Source organism: Nycticebus coucang, chromosome 19, assembly GCF_027406575.1.
Source record: "Nycticebus coucang isolate mNycCou1 chromosome 19, mNycCou1.pri, whole genome shotgun sequence".
NCBI lineage: Eukaryota > Metazoa > Chordata > Mammalia > Primates > Lorisidae > Nycticebus > Nycticebus coucang.
Genome location: NC_069798.1, coordinates 12044491 through 12064551, shown reverse-complemented (window position 1 = coordinate 12064551; position 20061 = coordinate 12044491). Strand labels below are relative to the sequence as shown.

The 20061-nt window shown below is 46.1% G+C and overlaps 2 protein-coding genes across 4 annotated transcripts in view; one reads left to right on the top strand and one right to left on the bottom strand.

Moving 5' to 3' along the window:
- The first annotated feature begins 255 nt into the window (after window positions 1-255).
- Window positions 256-11837, top strand: TYMS (thymidylate synthetase). Its single transcript, XM_053571153.1, has 7 exons — window positions 256-565; window positions 2689-2762; window positions 5785-5959; window positions 8138-8239; window positions 8999-9174; window positions 9548-9619; window positions 11276-11837. Exons 1-7 carry the CDS (start codon window positions 361-363, stop codon window positions 11411-11413), a joined length of 942 nt encoding a protein of 313 aa, XP_053427128.1. The 5' UTR covers window positions 256-360; the 3' UTR covers window positions 11414-11837.
- Window positions 11838-12292: 455 nt separating this feature from the next.
- Window positions 12293-20061, bottom strand: part of ENOSF1 (enolase superfamily member 1) — a 33052-nt gene continuing 25283 nt past the window's right edge. For all 3 annotated transcript variants that reach the window (XM_053571151.1, XM_053571150.1, XM_053571152.1), the window contains 5 exons: window positions 16958-16999; window positions 16076-16205; window positions 15670-15769; window positions 13231-13312; window positions 12293-12815 (listed from right to left, as the gene is read on the bottom strand). In XM_053571151.1, the coding sequence (XP_053427126.1) occupies window positions 12714-12815; window positions 13231-13312; window positions 15670-15769; window positions 16076-16205; window positions 16958-16999 (456 nt within the window). In that variant the 3' untranslated portion in view covers window positions 12293-12713. The remainder of the gene's footprint in view (window positions 12816-13230; window positions 13313-15669; window positions 15770-16075; window positions 16206-16957; window positions 17000-20061) is intronic.

Here is a 20061-nt window from a genome sequence, read left to right as displayed (position 1 = left end):
CAGTTAAGGCTAATTGCACGAGTATATGAGGAACGTCCAGGCTTTGCCGGCTTAGAGAATGGCGCTGTCAGTCGGAACTTTCCGTCTAGAACTACCCTTCTCGGCCAAGGACCGCGACAGGCTTCCGGACTTCTTTCTAGGCTGAAGGTTGCCGTAGACCCGCGCTCAAGGCCGCCCGGTCGTCGAGCGCGCGCGTCCCCCCGCGCGGTGCCGCTGGCAGGAAGGGGCGGGGCGCGGAGAGGCGGCGGGAAAGCGCGCCCGGAAGGGGCCCGGCCTCCGCGCGCTCCGGTCCCGCAGTCCCCGCCCGCCGCAGTCCGGCGTCCGGCCGCCCCCCTGTGCCCGCCGCGCCCGGTTCCCGCCATGCCCGCCGCCGGCTCCGAGCCCCCGCGCCCGCCGTCGCCGCCCCTAGCGCAGGAGCGGGGCGCCGAGCCGCGGCCGCCTCACGGGGAGCTGCAGTACCTGGGGCAGATCGAACACATCCTCCGCTGCGGCTTCAGGAAGGACGACCGCACGGGCACCGGCACCCTGTCGGTGTTTGGCATGCAGGCGCGCTACAGCCTGAGAGGTGACGGGCGCCGCGGGCCCAGGGACCGCGCCGGGGGCGGACGGGGAGAGCGCGCGGGAGTGCCGGGCGCTGCGCTGCGGGTTAGCCCCAACCTCAGGCCTACGAGCGAGGGGAAGCAGCCTCACCCCCACCTTGCGGACGCCGAAACTGTGAGGCTCGGGTTACGCTCATGGTTTGCACGGGGTCCCACTGGTAGGAGCGACGGCGGGAGGTGAGCCAGGTCCTCGTGGCTCCACAGCCTGGGCTCCTGACTACCCCAGTGACGTGTCTCTAGCAGAGCGGGCATAATCTGGTAAAACTTACCCATCCTGGAGAGCGGGAGAGAGTTGCCTGGGCTTGTCTAGAATTCCGCGCTTTTTCTCCTCCCCTGCCCTCCCACGTTCACCGCTCTGCTTTGCAGAGTTTTCAAAAACTGGAGCGAAAATGCAGTGGGAGGAGCAGCGGCGGCGCGAGAAGGCTGGGGCAGGAACTTGTGTTTCTTGATGGCTTCCCATTCCCTCCTATCTGGGAGGAACCAGCTTTCCTCCTAGACCTTGAAAAGAGGAACTCGAGAGTCTGACTAGAAATTTGGATTTGTTTTTAGACTAAGGTCTCTGTATCTCTGGCTGGAGTGCAGCGGGGTCATTGCTGGTAGTAACCTCTAATTGTGCTCAAGGGATCCTCCTGCCTCAGCCTCCCACGCAGTGGGGACTGCAAGCTTGCACGCCCACTTCCTGTTATGTTTTTAAGTTTTTGTAAGGGGGGAGGGGCTCCTTATGTTGCCCAGGCTGGTGTCCCAAACCCTGGCCTACAGAGATCCTCCCTCCTGGGGCTCCCAGAATGCTAGGGATTACAGGCGCAGTTTCACCTGGCCTCAAGTAGAAGTTGAGAGTTTGATTCCTCCTTTCCTCTTTCCTTTAACACAGGATTGCCCCAGGGAAGAAGAGTCTCCTGCAAGTTGTCAGCCCCCAGGCTTTCTGGGGATAAAGGGGTGAGGTGGGGCTGGCTCTAATTTCAGTTGATCTATCTTGTCATCCCAGATCAAGCCCTGACATAAGGGAGGGGACTTCTCTTACAGCCGTGGCCAGGGGCTGACATTGATCTCTTTCTTTAGATAGAGAGCATCTTGACACTGGTGAAGAGTGGTTCTGAGTGGGGATACCCTCCACCCCATCCCTATACTAGAGACTGAAAAACACACTAGCTGCCATGGCTGCTCCGCCTTGGACAGCTTGGGGAGTTTTGTCAGAGCAGAGGGGTCCACTTTTCTCAGCTCTGAGCCCAGAGGCCTCTGTTGAGTAGCAGACCTAATTTTAACACATCCCCTCTGCTTAGATATCAGGCAAGTTACTTTACCTGTCAGACAGCTTCCCTGTATGTTAAAAATGGAAATACACTCAGTGGGCAATACTGATAAAAGCAGGTGCTTGAAAAATCTTTGTCATGTGAATATTGACTCAAGTGATAATGTGGACTGAACAGGTAATGCATTTTTACTTTTTTTTTTTCTCCATTGTTTGATGCCTCTCCTTTTGTCCCTTAAACTTCTGTATTACACAAAAGTGTCTGTAAAATGGAGATGATGATGGTCCCTCAAGGAGGATGTTTAGGAACATGAAACAGAACTGTTTAAACAGTTGCTGTTTTGGCATTACTCCCACCCCCAAAAAACAGGTTAATTTGCTTTGCAAATATTTAAAAACTATTTTGTTTTAGCCAGTGTGGTATCTGCTATACCGTAATCCTGAGCAAGTTTTCTCTGGCAGGATCATCATGGAATCAGGGGAGCCTTCGAGCTTTGTCCTGGGGCATATGTTGGGTGCTGTCGTCACACCTTTGTGACAGTATTCACACCAACTGGGTAGTGGATGGTAGCTCCTTGCTGTTTCCATGGGGGTGTCTCTGCCCTGCCCACCAGCTTGCTATGTTGACTTACTGTGTCTAGTAATCACCCTGGCTTGGGAGGCCAGTCTCAGCCCAGATTGGGTCACTGACTTGGCTTGTAGCTTGGGAGCTTCACCCTGATTCCATATGCTCTTGTCACTCCAGGGCCTAATGTCTCAAGGCAATTTCCGTCCCCAGAGAATGCTGGATGGCCTGTTCTATCTGCCCATCTTCAAACTGCACGGCAAACTGTTTTTCAGATGAATTTCCTCTGCTAACAACCAAACGTGTGTTCTGGAAGGGTGTTTTGGAGGAGTTGCTGTGGTTTATCAAGGTAAATCAGTTGCTGCTATTGGGAGGCAACAGTTTGTCCTCAAACAGCAGCCTGTGGGACCCTTTTACAAGTCAGATCCTATCACTCCTCAGCCTCCAACCCTTAGTGGCTTCCATTTAGCTCAGTGGGAACCAAGGCCCATGTAGGGCCCCTTTCCAGCTCTGGACTTAGCTGCTGCGCTCATTTTCACCCCTCCCGATCAATCTTTGAGCACCCTGGGATGTTACTCCCTCCCTGGAACCTTCTGCCCCAACATGTAGCATGACTCCCTCACTTCCTGTGCTTTTCTGCTGGGCGAGCCTTCCTAGACCTGATCTAAGACTTGGAGACTTGGATTGTCCCCCAGCCCTTCCTTGTTTTTACTCCCTAGAGAAATCCTCCAGAATGAGGGCAGGAGACAATAAATTGGTGAACTGTGCTGTAAGCTCCATGAGTGCAGAGAATTTCTTTTTCTTGTTCACTGCTGTAGCCCTAGAACAACCTATCACATACAAGGATTCAGTGCGTGTTGATAACTGAATATAGATACCTACTGTGTTCTCATGTCTGTATAAACTACAAAGAGTTTCTTCAGTAACAAGATATGCCTCTTCCAAAGGGCTAAGTAGGTACCTCGGGCAAGGCAAGTGCTGGGATGACAGCCGTCACCATCAGTCATGCCCAAACTCCATGTCCTAGTTCAGAACCTGTGTTCTGTCCACTGCTGGTCAGATGGTGCCTGAGGAGACAGGTTCAGTTCAGGACCATACTGGAAGTTGCGATCCCTTCTGCAGAGTACCTCCTGTGGTGTGCAGAGTCATGGGTCAAGTCAGACCCAAGACTTCCCTCCCTTTTAGAAAGGGATTAGATTTGGATCCAGTACAGCCTGCCTTAATTCTACACTCACGGCTATTTTGTTTTGTGTTGGCCTATCAGCTAATAGTGAGCCTCTGTTTTGAATGAATCATCAGAAATCTCAGAAGAGGATGTTCCTAAACTGGCTAGAGCCTGGTTGGAATGGATAGAAAGGGGAGACTTTTGAAGCAGTATGTGTAAAGTTGAAAAGTCATTTGTTGGGAGCGAAGAAAGTGAAGACAAACTCAGCAATAGAAAGCAAGGAAGGAAGATGGCCCAAAATGCATTCACCTCTTTTAACTTAAAGCTTAAATGCAGGAGTCTATGCAGTCTTCACCAGGAATGTCAGGTTCACCTCTGACAGATGGAGTTATGCCACTGGTGACTCAATCCAGTTCAGGAGTTAGCAGGTACCACTGTCTGGGCAAACAGAAGGAGGGCTGTGCAGTAGCTAGGGTCTGATGAGTGGCAAGCAGTCTGCTTGTGTTACTAATCCTCACAGCAATCATGTGGTGAATACTAATGTTCTTTTTTATAGATGAGGCTGGTGGGGGTGTGAGGTAGGGAGTGGGTCAGAGGAGAATGAAGGTAGAAGGCCCAGGCACCTAGCTCAGGTGTGTGAGACACCAAAGCTTTGCTCCTAACTGGTACAGCACATCATATCCATAGGCACCAAAGGCAGATGGTGTCTGTCATTGACCTGGATTCACGACCAAAATACAGGACAGGATGTCATGAGCCAAATCTGATGGGGTGAAATGTAAGAGAAGTAAACATAATGCTCTGTGCCTGGGGGAAAAAAAACCAATCAGAATAACTTACCTAAATATATAGATTGGGGGTAAATATAACTTCATAGTGACAAAGATAGGAAGTGAGTTAGGGACCAAATTTAGTTCAGTGTGACTACTACATTTGCCAGACAAGCAGATACTGATTAGTCTGATCATTAGAAATATCTTAATTTGCTAGGTATAAGATATGAACAGATTGCAAATGAAGCATCAAATTCATTTTGAGGTATCACACTTACACCCAGAATTTGTTTAAAAAACAGAACTGTGAGGTGGGATGGGCCTACATAAAGGACTTGGAGGTGTTTCATCTGTAAAGTTGAGGGGAATAGGCCAGGTGTGGTGGCTCACACCTGTAATCCTAGCACTTTGGGAGGTGAGGTGGGTGGATCACTTGGGCTCAAGAATTAGAGACCAGGCTGAGCAACAGCAAGACCCTGTCTCTGCTAAAAATAGAAAAATTATCCAGGTGTTGTGGTGGGCACCTGAAATCTCAGCTACTTAGAAGGCTGAGGGAAGAGGGTCACTTAAGCCCAGGAGTCTGAAGTTGCTATGACTTACGATACTGTGGGACTCAACGCCAGGGCGATAGAATGAGACTCTTGTCTCAAATAAAAATAAAGTTGAGGGGAATAGAAGAAAAGAGTTGAGAGGATCCTTCCAAAGAAGGGATCAGATTGTCCAGGAAGCCCTTAAAAAGTTAGGGCTGGGGCAGTGCCTGTGGCTCAGTAGGTAGGGGCGCTGGCCCCATATACCGAGGGTGGCAGGTTCGAACCTGGCCCTGGCCAAACTGCAACAACAAAAAAATAGCCGGGCTTTGTGGCGGAACCCAGCCTCAGGAGGCTGAGGCAAGAGAATCGCCTAAGCCCAGGAGTTGGAGGTTGGCGTGAGCTGTGACGCCATGGCACTCTCCTGAGGGGGATAAAGTGAGACTCTGTCTCTAAAAAAAAAAAAGGGGGGCTGGGAGACTTTACATCCTTCGTATTAACCTGGATGGAAGTGGAAGACATTATTCTTAGTAAAGCATCACAAGAATGGAGAAGCATGAATCCTATGTACTCAATTTTGATATGAGGACAATTAATGACGATTAAGGTTATGGGGAGGGAGCAGAAAGAGGGACGGAGGGAGGGGGTGGGGCCTTGGTGTGTGTCACACTTTATGGGGGCAAGACATGATTGCAAGAGGGACTTTACCTAACAATTGCAATCAGTGTAACCTGGCTTATTGTACCCTCAGTGAATCCCCAACAATAAAAAAAAAAAAGGTCTGGGACCAGCCTGCTTAAAGATGGCATGGGCTGCACGTGGCAGCCTGCTTGTCACATCAGCACAGCTGGAGCGTCAACCCAGATGGCTCGGAATTCAGTGTTCTGTTCAACCCATCTCTTCCAGGGATCTACAAACGCTAAAGAACTATCTTCCAAGGGAGTGAAAATCTGGGATGCCAATGGATCCCGAGACTTTTTGGATAGCTTGGGATTCTCCAAAAGAGAAGAAGGGGACTTGGGCCCAGTTTATGGCTTCCAGTGGAGGCATTTTGGAGCAGAATACAAAGATATGGATTCAGGTAAGGAGACAGATGTCTCCCATTTCCCGAGTGTCTTTCCTAGCGTGAATCTGTTCCATTGTTTCGGATGAAGTCTGAGGGATAAGTCAGTGTCTTGGGTGAAGTTTAACTTGGACGTTGTAAGAGGCTGTGCCAGGTCAAGGTGGAGGAACCACATCTAAACCCAACCCTAACTTCTAGGGGCAAGGTGTGTCACATCTTGGTGATTAGCATTCGTTGGGCCCTTGGCACTTAGTTTCCTTACCTGTGTTGTTGGCAGGTAGCTGCATGGTTGGGAAGGGGGGGAGAGCTCATCCCCGATTCCCTTTCAGCAGTTTCTGAGCTGCCAGCACTCTGTAGGTGGTGCTGGCGTGATAGCACAGGGCCCTAGTCACCCTACTCTTCTGCTGTGGTGGAAGAATAATGAAACATCTCTCTCTGGGCTCCCACCTACCTCTGTTGCTGTCAGTGGCACCACTTGCTGAGTGTCACAGAGCTCAGTCCGTCCTACCTGTCCTTAGAGAAGCAAATGCCCACCTCAGGGTGAGTGTGTGTGTGCAGGAAATAACAGTTTGCTGGCTGGGCGGGAACCAGCAACCTGGAGAGGATGCATCTCATCTAAAGGGACAGTTGCATCTCATCTCCAGCCGGCTGTGGAGGGATTTGGGCCCTGTGTTGTTAGAATTTTTCAATAAAAGGTTAAAGTCTTCATTTTATGTGCAGTTATAGGTCTTTTTTAAATGATGGCAACTGTAGGAAGTTTTAGTGGGTACAGAGTTTTCATAAGGGATAATGAGAAGTTCTGGAGATGAGTGGTGATGTTCGCACAACACTAGGGATGTACTTAGTGCCACTGAATTGCACACATGAAAATGGTTAAAATGGTAAATTTCATGGTACATATACTTTATCACAATGATAAAAAATGTGTGGACCAAACTATTTCTGCAGGTTCTGTAAGGGTTAGTCTGCCCCTGTGTCCTAGGGCATCCTTGGGATATGCGGCCGCTCCTCTGGCTTAATGGTGCCTTTCAATTTTTTCTTATTGCTTACATGGCCTAATAAAATTATGGCCTTGGTTTACAGTTGTACGAATGTTCAACTTTAGATTTTAGTGGGGGAGTTTTTCTTTTGGGTTTTTAAATTTTTATTTTAAAACAATTACAGATTCGCAGGAAATTATTTTTAAAAAAAGGTGCAGAGAAGACTCCTATACCCTTAACCCAGTTTCTTCCAGGGGTAATCCCTTGGGTGACATCTTGGGTAAATTGATATTAGTGTAATGCACAGTTATCAGATTTTGTTAGTTTTACATGCTGTTCTGTGTGTAATTTTCGCCCATGCGTAGATTCATAATTAAGATACAGAACTATTTCATCGCAGTTCATCTTTAAAATCTTTGATATTACCTTTTTTAGAACTATGATTATAAGAGGACTTTCTTTTTTTTTTTTTTTTTTTTGAGGACTATTGAACTAGAACATGGTCTGACAACAATCAGTATAAGTTTAACTAGTGGCGATTGTGCACTGAAGCTCTGCACAAATTAATTCTCAGCTACCAGTTCTATCTCAGAAGGAAGGAAGAAATTAAGGTCCAGAGACCAGAAGTGGGAGAAAAGTACAAGATTGTGTAATCATTATAGAAGTTTCCTGATATTTATGTCAATGGTGTGTTAGAATTGTCATGTAGTTTTAGGTGAGAGTGTTGTAAGCACACTGCCTAGGGCATGGAAAGAATCCCTGTTCCACCCTTAGTCAGAATGTGTCTGGAATGCTGCATTCCACTTCAGATCCAGCGCGCACCATGAAACAAGGACAAAACAGATTGCACATCAAAATTGTGACAATAATGGTGGATGGGCTCAGAGACTAGAAAAATTAAAATTGTTGAAATTGGGACAGGTTAGCACTGCGGGGAGGAAGGAGGTGGCACCATGACAGGCACGTATTTCATGATTGTCATGTAGAAAAGGAAACAGACTCACATGGCTCCAGAGGACGGACCCATGGGCTCAGACAGGCTGTGAACTCAAGCCAGTGAGAGGTGGGAAATTCGCAGAATGCACTGGATGTCTTAGAACCCCAGGTGGAGGGAGGATGTTGGGTGAAAGGTTGTAACAGCCAACCTCTAAGGCCATCTCATGAGGTGCTTTGGCTAATATGTGCACTTTTCTTCTCTTTTTTGACAATTCTACAGATTATTCAGGTCAAGGAGTTGACCAACTGCAGAAAGTGATTGATACCATCAAAACCAACCCTGATGACAGAAGAATCATCATGTGTGCTTGGAACCCAAAAGGTTAGAGACCCAGTCATCTTTATTCTAACCGTGCTATTGGCACGCAGGGAAGCAATATGGTGTTGTGCAGAGGCCCTGGAGGGAGGGGGGGCCATGACTGATGCCCTCAGCACACGGCGAGTTGTGTGACCTTGGGCAAGTCACAGTTTGCTCCATCTTCACCTTTAGATCGTGGGGTTGGGCCCAGATGATCTTAATTGGTGTATTCTCTTATTCTCAAAAGCACTTTAAATTGCCTGTAAAACTACATACAGATAAGGATTTTAACATTTTAAATTGGAGCAGATGAAGTTTTAGGTCACTGCCACCTAGCTGTATTATGAACATTTTTAAAAATTATGTTGTAAAATAAACTTCTCCCAGTGTGTACTAAGTACCCAGAGTGTAATGTTTGTGTCTTTAACAGACACTGTTAATACAGGAGTGGGTACCTAAAGTGCCAATTTCCTGTGACCCCTGTGAGTGAAATGATTCCTGCTGTATTTGTAGTTGGTGCCACAAATCCTTCATTTTGGCTCAGTTGGAAGAACATTGGTTCAATGGTGATTATACATTTGCAGAAATCTCACACTGTGGACAGGCCTATGCCATCACTGTGATGGTGGTGAGGACAGTCTGCAGAGGTGTGGCTGTGGGTGTTGCCACAGCCCAGTGGCTCTCATTGTCTCAAGTTTGGCTTCTGCTTCTCTCCTGGTTACTTTTGCCTTTAGCTGTGTTGTTTCAAACCACCACCTCTTCTCCTCTTCCCTGGTTGCTCAGATCTTCCTCTGATGGCACTGCCTCCATGCCATGCCCTCTGCCAGTTCTACGTGGTGAATGGTGAGCTGTCCTGCCAGCTGTACCAGCGGTCAGGGGACATGGGCCTGGGTGTGCCGTTCAACATCGCCAGCTACTCGCTGCTCACCTACATGATCGCGCACATCACTGGTCTGAAGGTGGGGTGCTCGAGAGGGATGGCTGTTGCCAGCCTGGTGCTCTTCCATTCTTTAACATGGAAAAATGAGTTAAAGAGGACACAGGCTCTAACTAGTTTTAAGATTTGATATATGTAAATGAGATATGAACCAGCTTACTTTGTAACCTTTCATGGAAGTTTCCTGTTCTAGCAGCCTTTATACACTAGCAGGTCTATATAGGTTGTTTGTAATATAACTTACAAACCAACTTACCTCAAAAGCTACACTGGTTAAATTATTTTTTGTAAAGCCTTAGAGCGCCTGCATACCCTATGTGATGTGTTTTTAAATGATGTGTTTTAAAGGAATTGAAATCAAAACATTGTTTTGCTTTTTCCCTTGGCATTTTCAGCCAGGTGACTTTGTACATACTTTGGGAGATGCACATATTTACCTGAATCACGTTGAGCCGCTGAAGATTCAGGTAAGAATTTATCTAACACTCTGGAGTTTGGTACCTTCTCTGGATAAAAGGTTGTGGAACATACCTGTGCAGCAGGCATTTGCTTGATGCTGTTTCCAAGGTTAAGAGAATTTACTCTGACCGTGGGGCTTTAGTTTAGGGAAGATGGTGGGCAGGGATGAGGCAGACCCTTGCCCCAGCCTCCCCAGGCACTTCTCGTGCCTAGTGCTGTAAGGTACTGAGCACCACAGAGAGGAGGGGCCACATCCGGGGACTTGGGCCATCTCAGAAGTGGCAAGTTTTTTTGTTTTGTTTTGTTTTTTTGAGAATAGTCTCAGTGTGTCACCCTCAGTAAAGTGCTGTGGTGTCACAGCAACCTCAAACTCTTGGGCTTAAGCAATTCTCTTGCCTCAGCCTCCCAGGTAGCTGGGACTACAGGCATCTGCCACAATGCCCGGCTATTTTTTGTTGTAGTTGTCTTTGTTTAGCAGGCCCGGGCTGGGTTTGAACCTGCCAGCCCCAGTGTATGTGGCCAGCACCCTAACCACTGAGCTATGGGCACAAAGTCCAGAAGTGGCATTTTAATATAGTATTTAGTTCTGGACTTTCAGAAGTCTTTATCTGGTCAAGTCCCTAAGTTATAGCAGACACCACTCCTTAGTGAGTGCTTTGAGTTACGATAGAAAAGACCTATGTGTCCATCCTTAATAAATTAATACCATCCTTAATAAATTTACCAAGAATAACTGAACTGTATACTTAGACCTGATAAGCCACCAGGCTTCTGATGCTTTGTGATGTCATAAAAATGCTGCACACTTGAATGGATTAATAAATTGTGGTATATGTATACCATGGAATATTATGCAGCCTTATAAAAGATGGAGACTTTATCTCTTTCATGTTTACATGGATGGAGCTGGAACATATTCTTAGCAAAGTATCTCAAGAATGGAAGAAAAAGTATCCAATGTACTCGGCCCTACTATGAAACCAATTTCATATGAAAGCTATAACCCAATTATAGCCCAAGAATATGGGGAGAGGGAAGGGGGGAGGATGGGCAGAGGGAGGGTAATTGGTGGGACCAAACCCACGGTGCATCTTATAAGGGTATATGTGAAATTTACTAAATGTAGAATATAAATGTCTTAACACAATAACTAAGAAAATGCCATGAAGCTATGTTAACTAGTTTGATGAAAATATTTCAAATTAGGGGCGGCGCCTGTGGCTCAAGGGGTAGGGCGCTGGTCCCATATGCCAGAGGTGGTGGGTTTAAACCCAGCCCCGGCCAAAAAAAAAGAAAGTATTTCAAATTGTATATAAAACCAGCACATTGTACCCCATGATTGCATTAATGTACACAGTTATGATTTATTAAAAAAAAAATGCTTCATGCTTGAGAACCAGATGGTTATGGCGTTAGGTAACCAGGGAAAGGTATTATCTTTTTTTTTTGGCCGGGGCTGGGTTTGAACCCGCCACCTCTGGCATATGGGACCAGCGCCCTACTCCTTGAGCCACAGGCGCCGCCCAAGGGAAAGGTATTTACAGAATTACACCCCGTAAGATAATACGTGATCAAATATCGTGTACTTGTTTCATGAGTCCTGAGGTACAGAATTCAAACAGATTATACAAAAAGGAAAAATAATGGTCTTATTTTGTTTTTAGCTTCAGAGAGAACCAAGACCTTTCCCGAAGCTCAAAATCCTTCGAAAGGTTGAGACAATTGATGATTTTAAAGCTGAAGACTTTAAGATTGAAGGTTACAATCCGCATCCAACCATTAAAATGGAAATGGCTGTTTAGAGTGCTTTTGAAGGAGTCCGTCTTCAGGGGTTGGGCCAGATGCCCAGGTATAACTTCTTTTTGTTCTAAATTAAAAAGGAACTTGGTCAAAAATCTGTCAGTGACCCATCAGTCCCTGTTAAGGATATTAAGTTGTAAGGATGTTGCCATTGGCAAAAATGTTTTTTAGTAACAACAGGCCTTAGGTTTGGCTTACTCACTGAGGGTGTATGAAAATGCTGAGATTATAAACAAAGTGAGAAGAATGATAAGCTATTCCTTCAAATTTGAATGAGCTGAGGAACATCACCATACAGTGTAGTTACAGATGCTTAAATTTGTTTGACATATTGTTACAATAAAGAAATGTTCTGCATTTGTCCATGTTTAAAGATGCTTAAATTTGTTTTATATATTGTTACAATAAAGAAATGTTCTGCATTTGTCCATGTTTAAAGATGCTTAAATTTGTTTTATATATTGTTACAATAAAGAAATGTTCTGCATTTGTCCATGTTTAAAGATGCTTAAATTTGTTTTATATATTGTTACAATAAAGAAATGTTCTGCATTTGTTCATGTTTTGTTCATTCTGTATTGCCATTTATCTGCTTAGTTCCTGCCTAAAATAGACTTAACCCTTCTAAGTAAATATGTGGTGTATTCTAGTTTGGATCTATTTTAGAAATACTGACTACTATGTATTTTGCCTTATTTTTCTATGACTCATTCTAGCTGCATTTTACCACTAAAATATAATGACCATACGGGTTATAAAAAAGTCCATGAAATAACATTTTCCCCTTATTAAATGAGCATCAGTGTGGTGTGAATTCTTTAATGCGCTTACCCTGAGCAGGAAAAGGATGCTAACCCACTTCAGGGTTAATCAGTGAAATCTTTTCCCTTTGTTGAATACCAGATACCCCATGGTGCTGCAGAACTATTTTTATTCTGCTAATTTTTGACAAGTATTAATCAGAATAAGGATTGTTCCAACAAATTATGCAACATGTTGCTTGTTTTCAAATTGAAGTACAGCTTAATGTGTGTGTACCAGGACGCAATAGTAACTCTCTAAGAACATCTTCCTGGACTTCAGGCTAGTTAATCTAAACCTGTTAAGGATTAAATAGGAGACTATGTATTGACTTGCTAAAAGAGCCAGGTAATAATGATTACTGAGCTGATTCCTAATGTTTTTAGGACTTTCAGCTGAACTTGACTGGTAGGATGAAATTTTTCTTCTATTTTTGTAAAACTATATCCAAGACATATTAAGCCTTTGCACATAAAAAGGAAAGATGTTAGCACTGAACACTTAATTTTCCTGAGTAGCCAGGAGTTTCTTCCAGACATCACCATCTGGATACTGATGTTTCTTTACAGATTCCTCCTTCATTTCTGTTGAATAGCCAGCATCCTACCAAAAATAAAAAATTAAGTAGTGTTAATAACCACCTGAACAGAACCATGTATTTATTATGTATTTCTGCTGCTCTAAGAGATGCTTTTAAATCTAACCCACAGGCAACTACGTTAAATGGGGTTACTGACTTGCTAGATAGTGCCAGCGGTTTTCTTTTATTCCCTCCCTTTTTCACTAGGAGAGTGTGTTTAGTCTCAGCTAGTGAGGAAAGGCTAGCATTACAGGAGCCTTGTCAGAGGCAATGTAATCTCCAAGCCCTGACTTCAGGCCTTAGAATTTTGATGTTGAGTAACCAAAGAGCCATTTATTTGTAGATACTGGAAAATAAACTCTTAAGGAGCCAAAGCTCTGTGCTTCATAGTCTGGTTCCTGCGACAGGGCACAGTAGGCCCTCAGGCCACAAGCTCACCGTTGGAGGCATGTAGGAAGCCTGGCGGATCTTCACGGGGTACTTGAAATGTTCGTGCAGGTGGTCCACATACTCACACATCCTAGGAGGAAGGAATCAGATGGGGGCAATGATGCCTGAAGTTCGGTCAGAAGGGGCAGCACTGCTGTGAGAAACGGCAGGCTCGGCCAAGGCTTGGCTGTGATGGCTGGTGTGTATTTCTAGGGAGAGCACCCCCATCTCGTATCTTAGGTGCTCTTCATCTGTAAAATGCAGCCCTGTGGACTGAGGGCTTAGATTAAATGAACCATAAAGTCTCTTGCCACTGTGAAGGTTTCAAACTCCACAAATATCTGGGATTACTTGGGTATTGGCCCAAAGTTAGCTATATAGGTTAAAATCACCAAATGAGGTTCCTTCCAGCTATACAAATGAATTAGCGAAGAGCACAAATTTTAGATAAGTTCAATCTGTGTTCAAATTTTAGTTTTGAGGGCTGAGGCAAGTGACCTAACTGCTGCCTGACATCATCCACCTGTTAGTGGACAGCTGTGATAGGCCTATGTGCCCAGCACTAGGGACACATGAAGGAGAGGCCCTCATGGACACAGGCACTGAAGCATTGACTGTGATATGTGTAATTTACCAAAGAACAGGTAAAGGTGAAGGCCCAGCCACGTGGGAGAGGACAGCCTGGCCTTGAAAGATGAACAGGTGGTTGGGCGGCACCTGTGGCTCAGAGGAGTAGAGTGCTGGCCCCATATACCAGAGGTGGCATGTTCAAACCCGGCCCTGGCCAAAAACTGCAACAACAAAAAAGATGAACCAGGTGGTCTACACAGAGAATCCCAAAGCAGGGGACTGAACTCTGACAGTCTGCAGCATCAGGGTCTGGTGCTTTTTCTTGGATAGGGGCACTTCCAAGCAGCCGAGCCTGCATCAGCCACCAGATGCCAGCACCAGCTCAGTGGGTGTCATGGTGTGCTGAGACGCATGGGTGACCCTCTGTCTCACCCCCAAGAACTGCAGGACTTTTCAAGCTTGGCAGAGCTTCCTTTAGTCCTGAAGGCAGGAACAGAAGGGAGAGGGGGTCAAAGCAGGATAACCAGGGGAGGGAGAATGAAGGTGAAGAGGGGCGGAGACTGGTATGCTTTTGGGTGCAGACACAACTACTAGATGGACTCTACCTAACAAATGCAAATATTGTAACCTTGTCCCCTCACATTAATCTGAAATAAAAATAAATACGTAGATCTTAAGTATGTAAAATAAACAAAAGGTAACATCTCCTCCCTCTTACAATGTATGTCCCCTTTTAAAAGTTAATTTGAACCCAGACCCTTTGTCCACTCCCCTATACATTATTCCCTTGGGTCTTACGCAAGAACACCATATGTCATGTGTGAGGACATAGTTTCCCTGACTCCTAAATAATAAATCAACTAATGCTATATTGTAAATGATTGTTGAAACACCATAAAAAGCCTGGTGGGACCTCAGGTCGGGGCAGCATTCTCCCTGCACGTCTTTATGCTGGCGAGAGTGCATGCCTCTTCAAACCTCATCAGTTACTGCCCCGGGGGGGGGGGGGGGAAATGAAAGCAAGATAACCTAGGAATGGTAATTTTCTTCATTGTAGAATCAGATTATTAATTGGAAAAGAAAAGAAAAATGATCTAGTCCCAACCTTTTCCAGATGAATAATGAGATCATGTTAGGAGTGGCAGCTTCAGGATGGAGTGGGCCTAGGTTTTTTTCTTTCCAATCTAAGTTTTTCTTACAATAGAAAATAGTTCAGGCACATTGAAAGGCCGTACCTGTCTGCTCACTACTTACCTGAAGAAAAGAAACCGTTCCAATGAAAGCCCCCATGTACCCTGATGGGTCCCATCTCTCTCCCAGCCCAGAATTTGCTGTTTCCCTTCCCACGCACGTTTTCATGTCTTCCCTGTACACTTGTAATGTTCCTTCTGAACTATATTTAATCCCAAGACAAGAAAAAGCATACTCGAAGCCATATGTCTACAGAAGAATGGAAGACTGACCTCGTGTAAGGCCCCCCTGGGGGATGCTGAGAAATAAGGGGAAACTAAAGAAAGCTGGTGGCCAGACCACAGGGGACTCCAGTGTCAGGAGGAGGGAACTGGACAGGGGTGGAGAATGTACGTATCATGCAAAAGGAGCTGGCTGGGGGAGGAGTCTGGCTGCAAATCCCCTTCCAGGTACTTACAAGGCAAAGCCAGCTACCAGGAACCTACCCTCCTAGAAGGAAAAATAGGCGTCTCTGTTGTTACTGCCCCATGTGTAGAAGTGGAAACAAATGACTTGACCCGGGAGTTATGGGACACGCCAGTGGATAGAGTTCTTGGTGTTTCTGGTCACGAAAGCAGAATTTTAAAAGATCTGGCCCAGACCGAGGGACCCTATTGAAGGAGAAAGTGCTGATGCCACATTGCTGACCTGTTCTCAAGGCTTGCAGAGATGGAGATGTAGTCAAATATAATCAAGTGCTGGACCAGTTCACAGAGGCCAACTCCACCAGCGTGGGGGCAAACAGGAACTAAAAGGAAAGTGTTTCTAGTTAATGCCAAGGGCAGGGCAGAGAGAGGAAGGGCTAAAAAAGAACCTTCTGGCTTTTCTTACTGCCCATGGATGATTAAATCATTTGTTAATATTTAAGGGTGAAATTTCAGGATGAAAAATCATCAAATATTCCCTGATGAGAGCTAAATGAGAGTTAGAGGGGAAAAAAATCAAAATGGCAAACTCCAGACTTATGCGGATTGCAAAGATCATCCAGGGAGCCACAGGCATCCAATGGGCAGAGAAACATAGGTGGAGCGTGCAGCCTCTGCGGCACCCTTACTTTCAAACTTTTTGGCCATCAGTAACACCGAGAGGTTTTCATTGACACTTCCCAGTCTGCAGCTGTCAATCTGGAGGAACTGCAGGGCGTTTGCCTGTAGGAGTTGCTTAAATATCACTCTATTGTGGCACTAGAAACAATGAAAAATAACACAGAATAGTCAGCCTTAGCCCTCAGGCTCTCCACGCCTGGCCACACAGTCGTTCCACGCCAGGCATTACTCATCAGTGACCTTCAGGGAGCCTAGACTGCATTCCTCCCTTGTTCTCACTGGGCACAAGGCGAGCCCCAGTGGCAGTGGCAGGGATCTGTGCTCACCTTTCTGTAAATCTGCTAATGCAACACTGCAAGTTGGGTTAAGTCCCGTTAACTGTCCTGAAGCAGAGCATCAGGATGAAATATGGTGACAGCAAGAAGCAGGTGGCACAGATGACAAAATGGAACCCCACAGAGTGGTGCCGCTCCTTTTGTGAGGAACACTGAGAGTCTGTCCCTGACACCGCTCTCCTCGGGGCTGGAGGCAGCAGGTTTTGGCAGGCTCCTGTGCTGAGTTTACAAGCACAGAAAGTGAGCATGGCCATGTTTACTCATTCTGCAAGCTGGCTCCTTACACCATTTTCTGTCCTTACAATAGCAACTTTAAATTACTGTCTTGTTAATTTTGATTAAACGCTTGAAAAGATACATAACGTTGGTCCTATGAACTGGAAAAGAAGCCACAAACTTTTGACTATATCTCACTCCAGACTCTAATGAAGTGCTGTAAAATGACCCCCACTTTCTAAGATGATGAAAATTTCCTACCTCAGGTGATGGGAGCCTAATGTTTGGCTGTGCCCTCAGTCTGTGGTCATGTTCTGAGCCCAAGGAGGCATCACTTACCTGCTCTCCTGTGGCAACACCAATTCCTAATGGGGCCAATGCCTACAAAATAGAACACAACCCGCTGTTATTTTTCTAAGTTTTAAATAGCAACTCCTACTGTTTACAAAAAAAAAATTTCTGAGTGAAATTTTTTCTGAGTGAAAAGTTTCTGAGTGAAACTCTGTCACCCTGGATAGAATGCCATAGTGTCATAGTTCACGCATAGCAACCTCAAACTCTTGAGCTCAAGCAATCCTCCTGTCTTAGCCTCCTGAGTAGCTGGGACTATAGGTGCCTGCCACAATGCCTGGCTAGTTTTTCTAATTTTAGTAGAGACATGGGCTTACTCTACTCAAGCTGATCTCGAACTCCTCAGCTCAAGTGATCCACCTGCCTTCCAGAGTGCTGGGATTATAGGTGTGAGCCACCATGCCCAGCCCTGTTTAAAAATATTGACAGCTGGCTAGGTGCGGTGGCTCACACCTGTAATCCCAGCACTCCAGGAGGCCAAGGCAGGTGGACTGCCTGAGCTCACAGGTTCTCGAGACCAGACTGAACAGGATCAAGACTGTCTCTAAAAATAGCCGGTCGTTGTGGCGAGTGCCTGTAGTTCCACCTACTTGGAGGCTGACGCAAGAGAATCATTTGGGCCCACGACTTTGAGGTTGCCGTGAACTATGACGTCATGGCACTCTACTGACAAAGTGAGACTCTGTCTCACAAAAAAAAAAAGAAAGAAAGAATACTGACGGAAGGAAACGTCCCTGCTGTTGAGCCATGTTAAGTTTCAAGACTGGCAGAAGGACATCAAGGGGGATGTGTGTGTAGGTGGGAGGCCCTGTGTATCCACAGAGGAAGAGGCGAATGCTGCTCACGTGCTGCCACCGGCCCCTTCCTGGCCATGGGTCTGCAGCATCCTGGCCTGTGCTCCCCCTGGCTCTGCTGTCCAGCGTGAGTGGTCCTCCCTCTCCAGGCCCATGTAGTGGTGTGGGACCAGGAGAAGACTCGGCCACTCAGCAGTGGCTACTCACAGACTCCTGGGGGCCAACTTCTGGCCACTCCTTCCTCTGGGCCACCACTCCCTTTATTCCAGTGGTTCTCAACCTGTGGGTCGCGACCCCTTTGTAACAATGAAAATACATCCTGCATATCAGATATTTACATTACGATTCCTAACAGTAGCAAAATTACATTCATGAAGTAGCAATGAAAATAATTTTATGGTTGGGGGTCACCACAACATGAGGAACTGTATTAAAGGGTCGTGGCATTAGGAAGCATTAGGAAGGCTGGGAACCACTGCTTTGTTTCCTTGTCTCCCTGATAAACCCCCTTTAGTGGCTTTCTAGAGCCCCCTCATGTCAATTCTAAAACCCTCTCCCTTTCAGCTCAGTGGGTGACCTTAGACCAGTGTTTTTTCAACCTTTTTTATCTTATAGCACACTTAAACCTATAGTTAAGTTTCCAAGGCACACTTAAATTATGTTGATTAAAAAAAAAAAAAGAGTAAAAGAAGATTATAATTACTATGCTTTGAACTTCTTTCGAAAATAAATTAATAATCTTTAAAAATGTTCGTAGCACACCTAAGATCCTCTCATGGCACACCACTATGCCGCAGCCATCGGCTGGACATCACTGCCTTAGGGCCTAGTGGGGCGGGTCAGGCCGAGACCGAGGCCAACCTGGAAAAGTCCTCACTTGGGGAGGTGCTGGGCTCTCACCCAAACACAGCCCTTCTGCTCTCTCCTTATGCCTGGCCCTGAAGTTACCTCGCTCACTGCCACGTGGACTAGCCACCCCCGCCCCAGCCTCTGTTGGGACTACTACTCCCCAGTTACTCCCCTCTGGCATCTCTGCATTCTTCCTGTTTTTTTCTTCCCTTTGTTTAATGTAACAATATCAATGACACTTCTGAGCTTTTACTACCTGTCAGGCTCTGTGCAAAACTCTGACTTAAAACGATTCCTATTCTCAACCCAATGGGAGAGAAGCCATCATTACCCTCATTTATAGAAAATGAGAAAACAGGTGCACAGGTTAAAATTACTCCTGGACCACAAAGCTAGACCGTGGCAGAGCAGGCTTTGAACTCCAGGCTGATGCCAGAGCCAGAGGAGGCAGCAGAATCATTAATCTAATCAGTGATTTTCAACTGGCTGCTGTGAGAGATCTCAGGTGTGCTGGGGAAAATTTTAAACATCATTAATTAAATGATTTTCGAAAGAAGTTCAAAGCACTGTAAATATATTCTTTTTTTTTTTTACTTTTTAAAAATCAACATAATTTAAATGTGCCATGGAAGCTTAACTATAGATTCAAGTGTGCTGTGAGATAAAAAAGCTTGAAGGACACTGGTCTAAACTGACTTCTCAGCAGAAAAACCCCTTAGTTTAGGACCCTAAACTTTCCCTAATCCATAATTGTGGTTGTAGAGGACGCCAAGAGCCAAACGACCTCTGAGCAAGATGATTTGCAGCTGGGGGACAGACCCTCGGGCGATTCGTCCGTAGGTGCTCCTTGTGGAGAAAGCCCGAGCCCATGGTGATCCTTAGGCACGCAGTCATTGTCTAACACTCCCCTCACCTGTCTTGTACTGGCTCAATAAAAGTCTACTGCGGAGGTTGCTCGGGACTATCCTGCAATCAAGGTTAGCCCGCCTCCTGCAAGCCTGTACTTCTAATCTGCATCAAGTCTGGTTCCTTCCTGCAGCGATCGAGACCAGGGCCCTAGGGGCCACTAGGGGCCGTGACATGTGGTACTTTCCCTCCCTCTAACAGGAGGCGTGGACTTGGGCCAGTCACACGCGTGGCACCCACAGCCTCGGCCTCCTCACCTGCAGAAGGTCTCAGGGTGAGCAGATGGTCCCCACACTACCTTCTCACGCTCATATTCAGATTTTATGTTTCCTGAAACTTCTAGTTTAAGTACCTTTGGTTCTTTATTTCAAAAAAGAGGGAGAAAAGGAGGAGTGGGAGGAGGGAAGCCTCTACCAATTTTAAAGCTTACTAGTTTCTGACTCGATATACATTCTGTCCTTTTTCAATATTTTGAACCTGCTCCATTCAAGCTGCCCTCTCCCTCCATCTCCCCTAAATGATGGGAAAAGCTCCCCAGCTCCT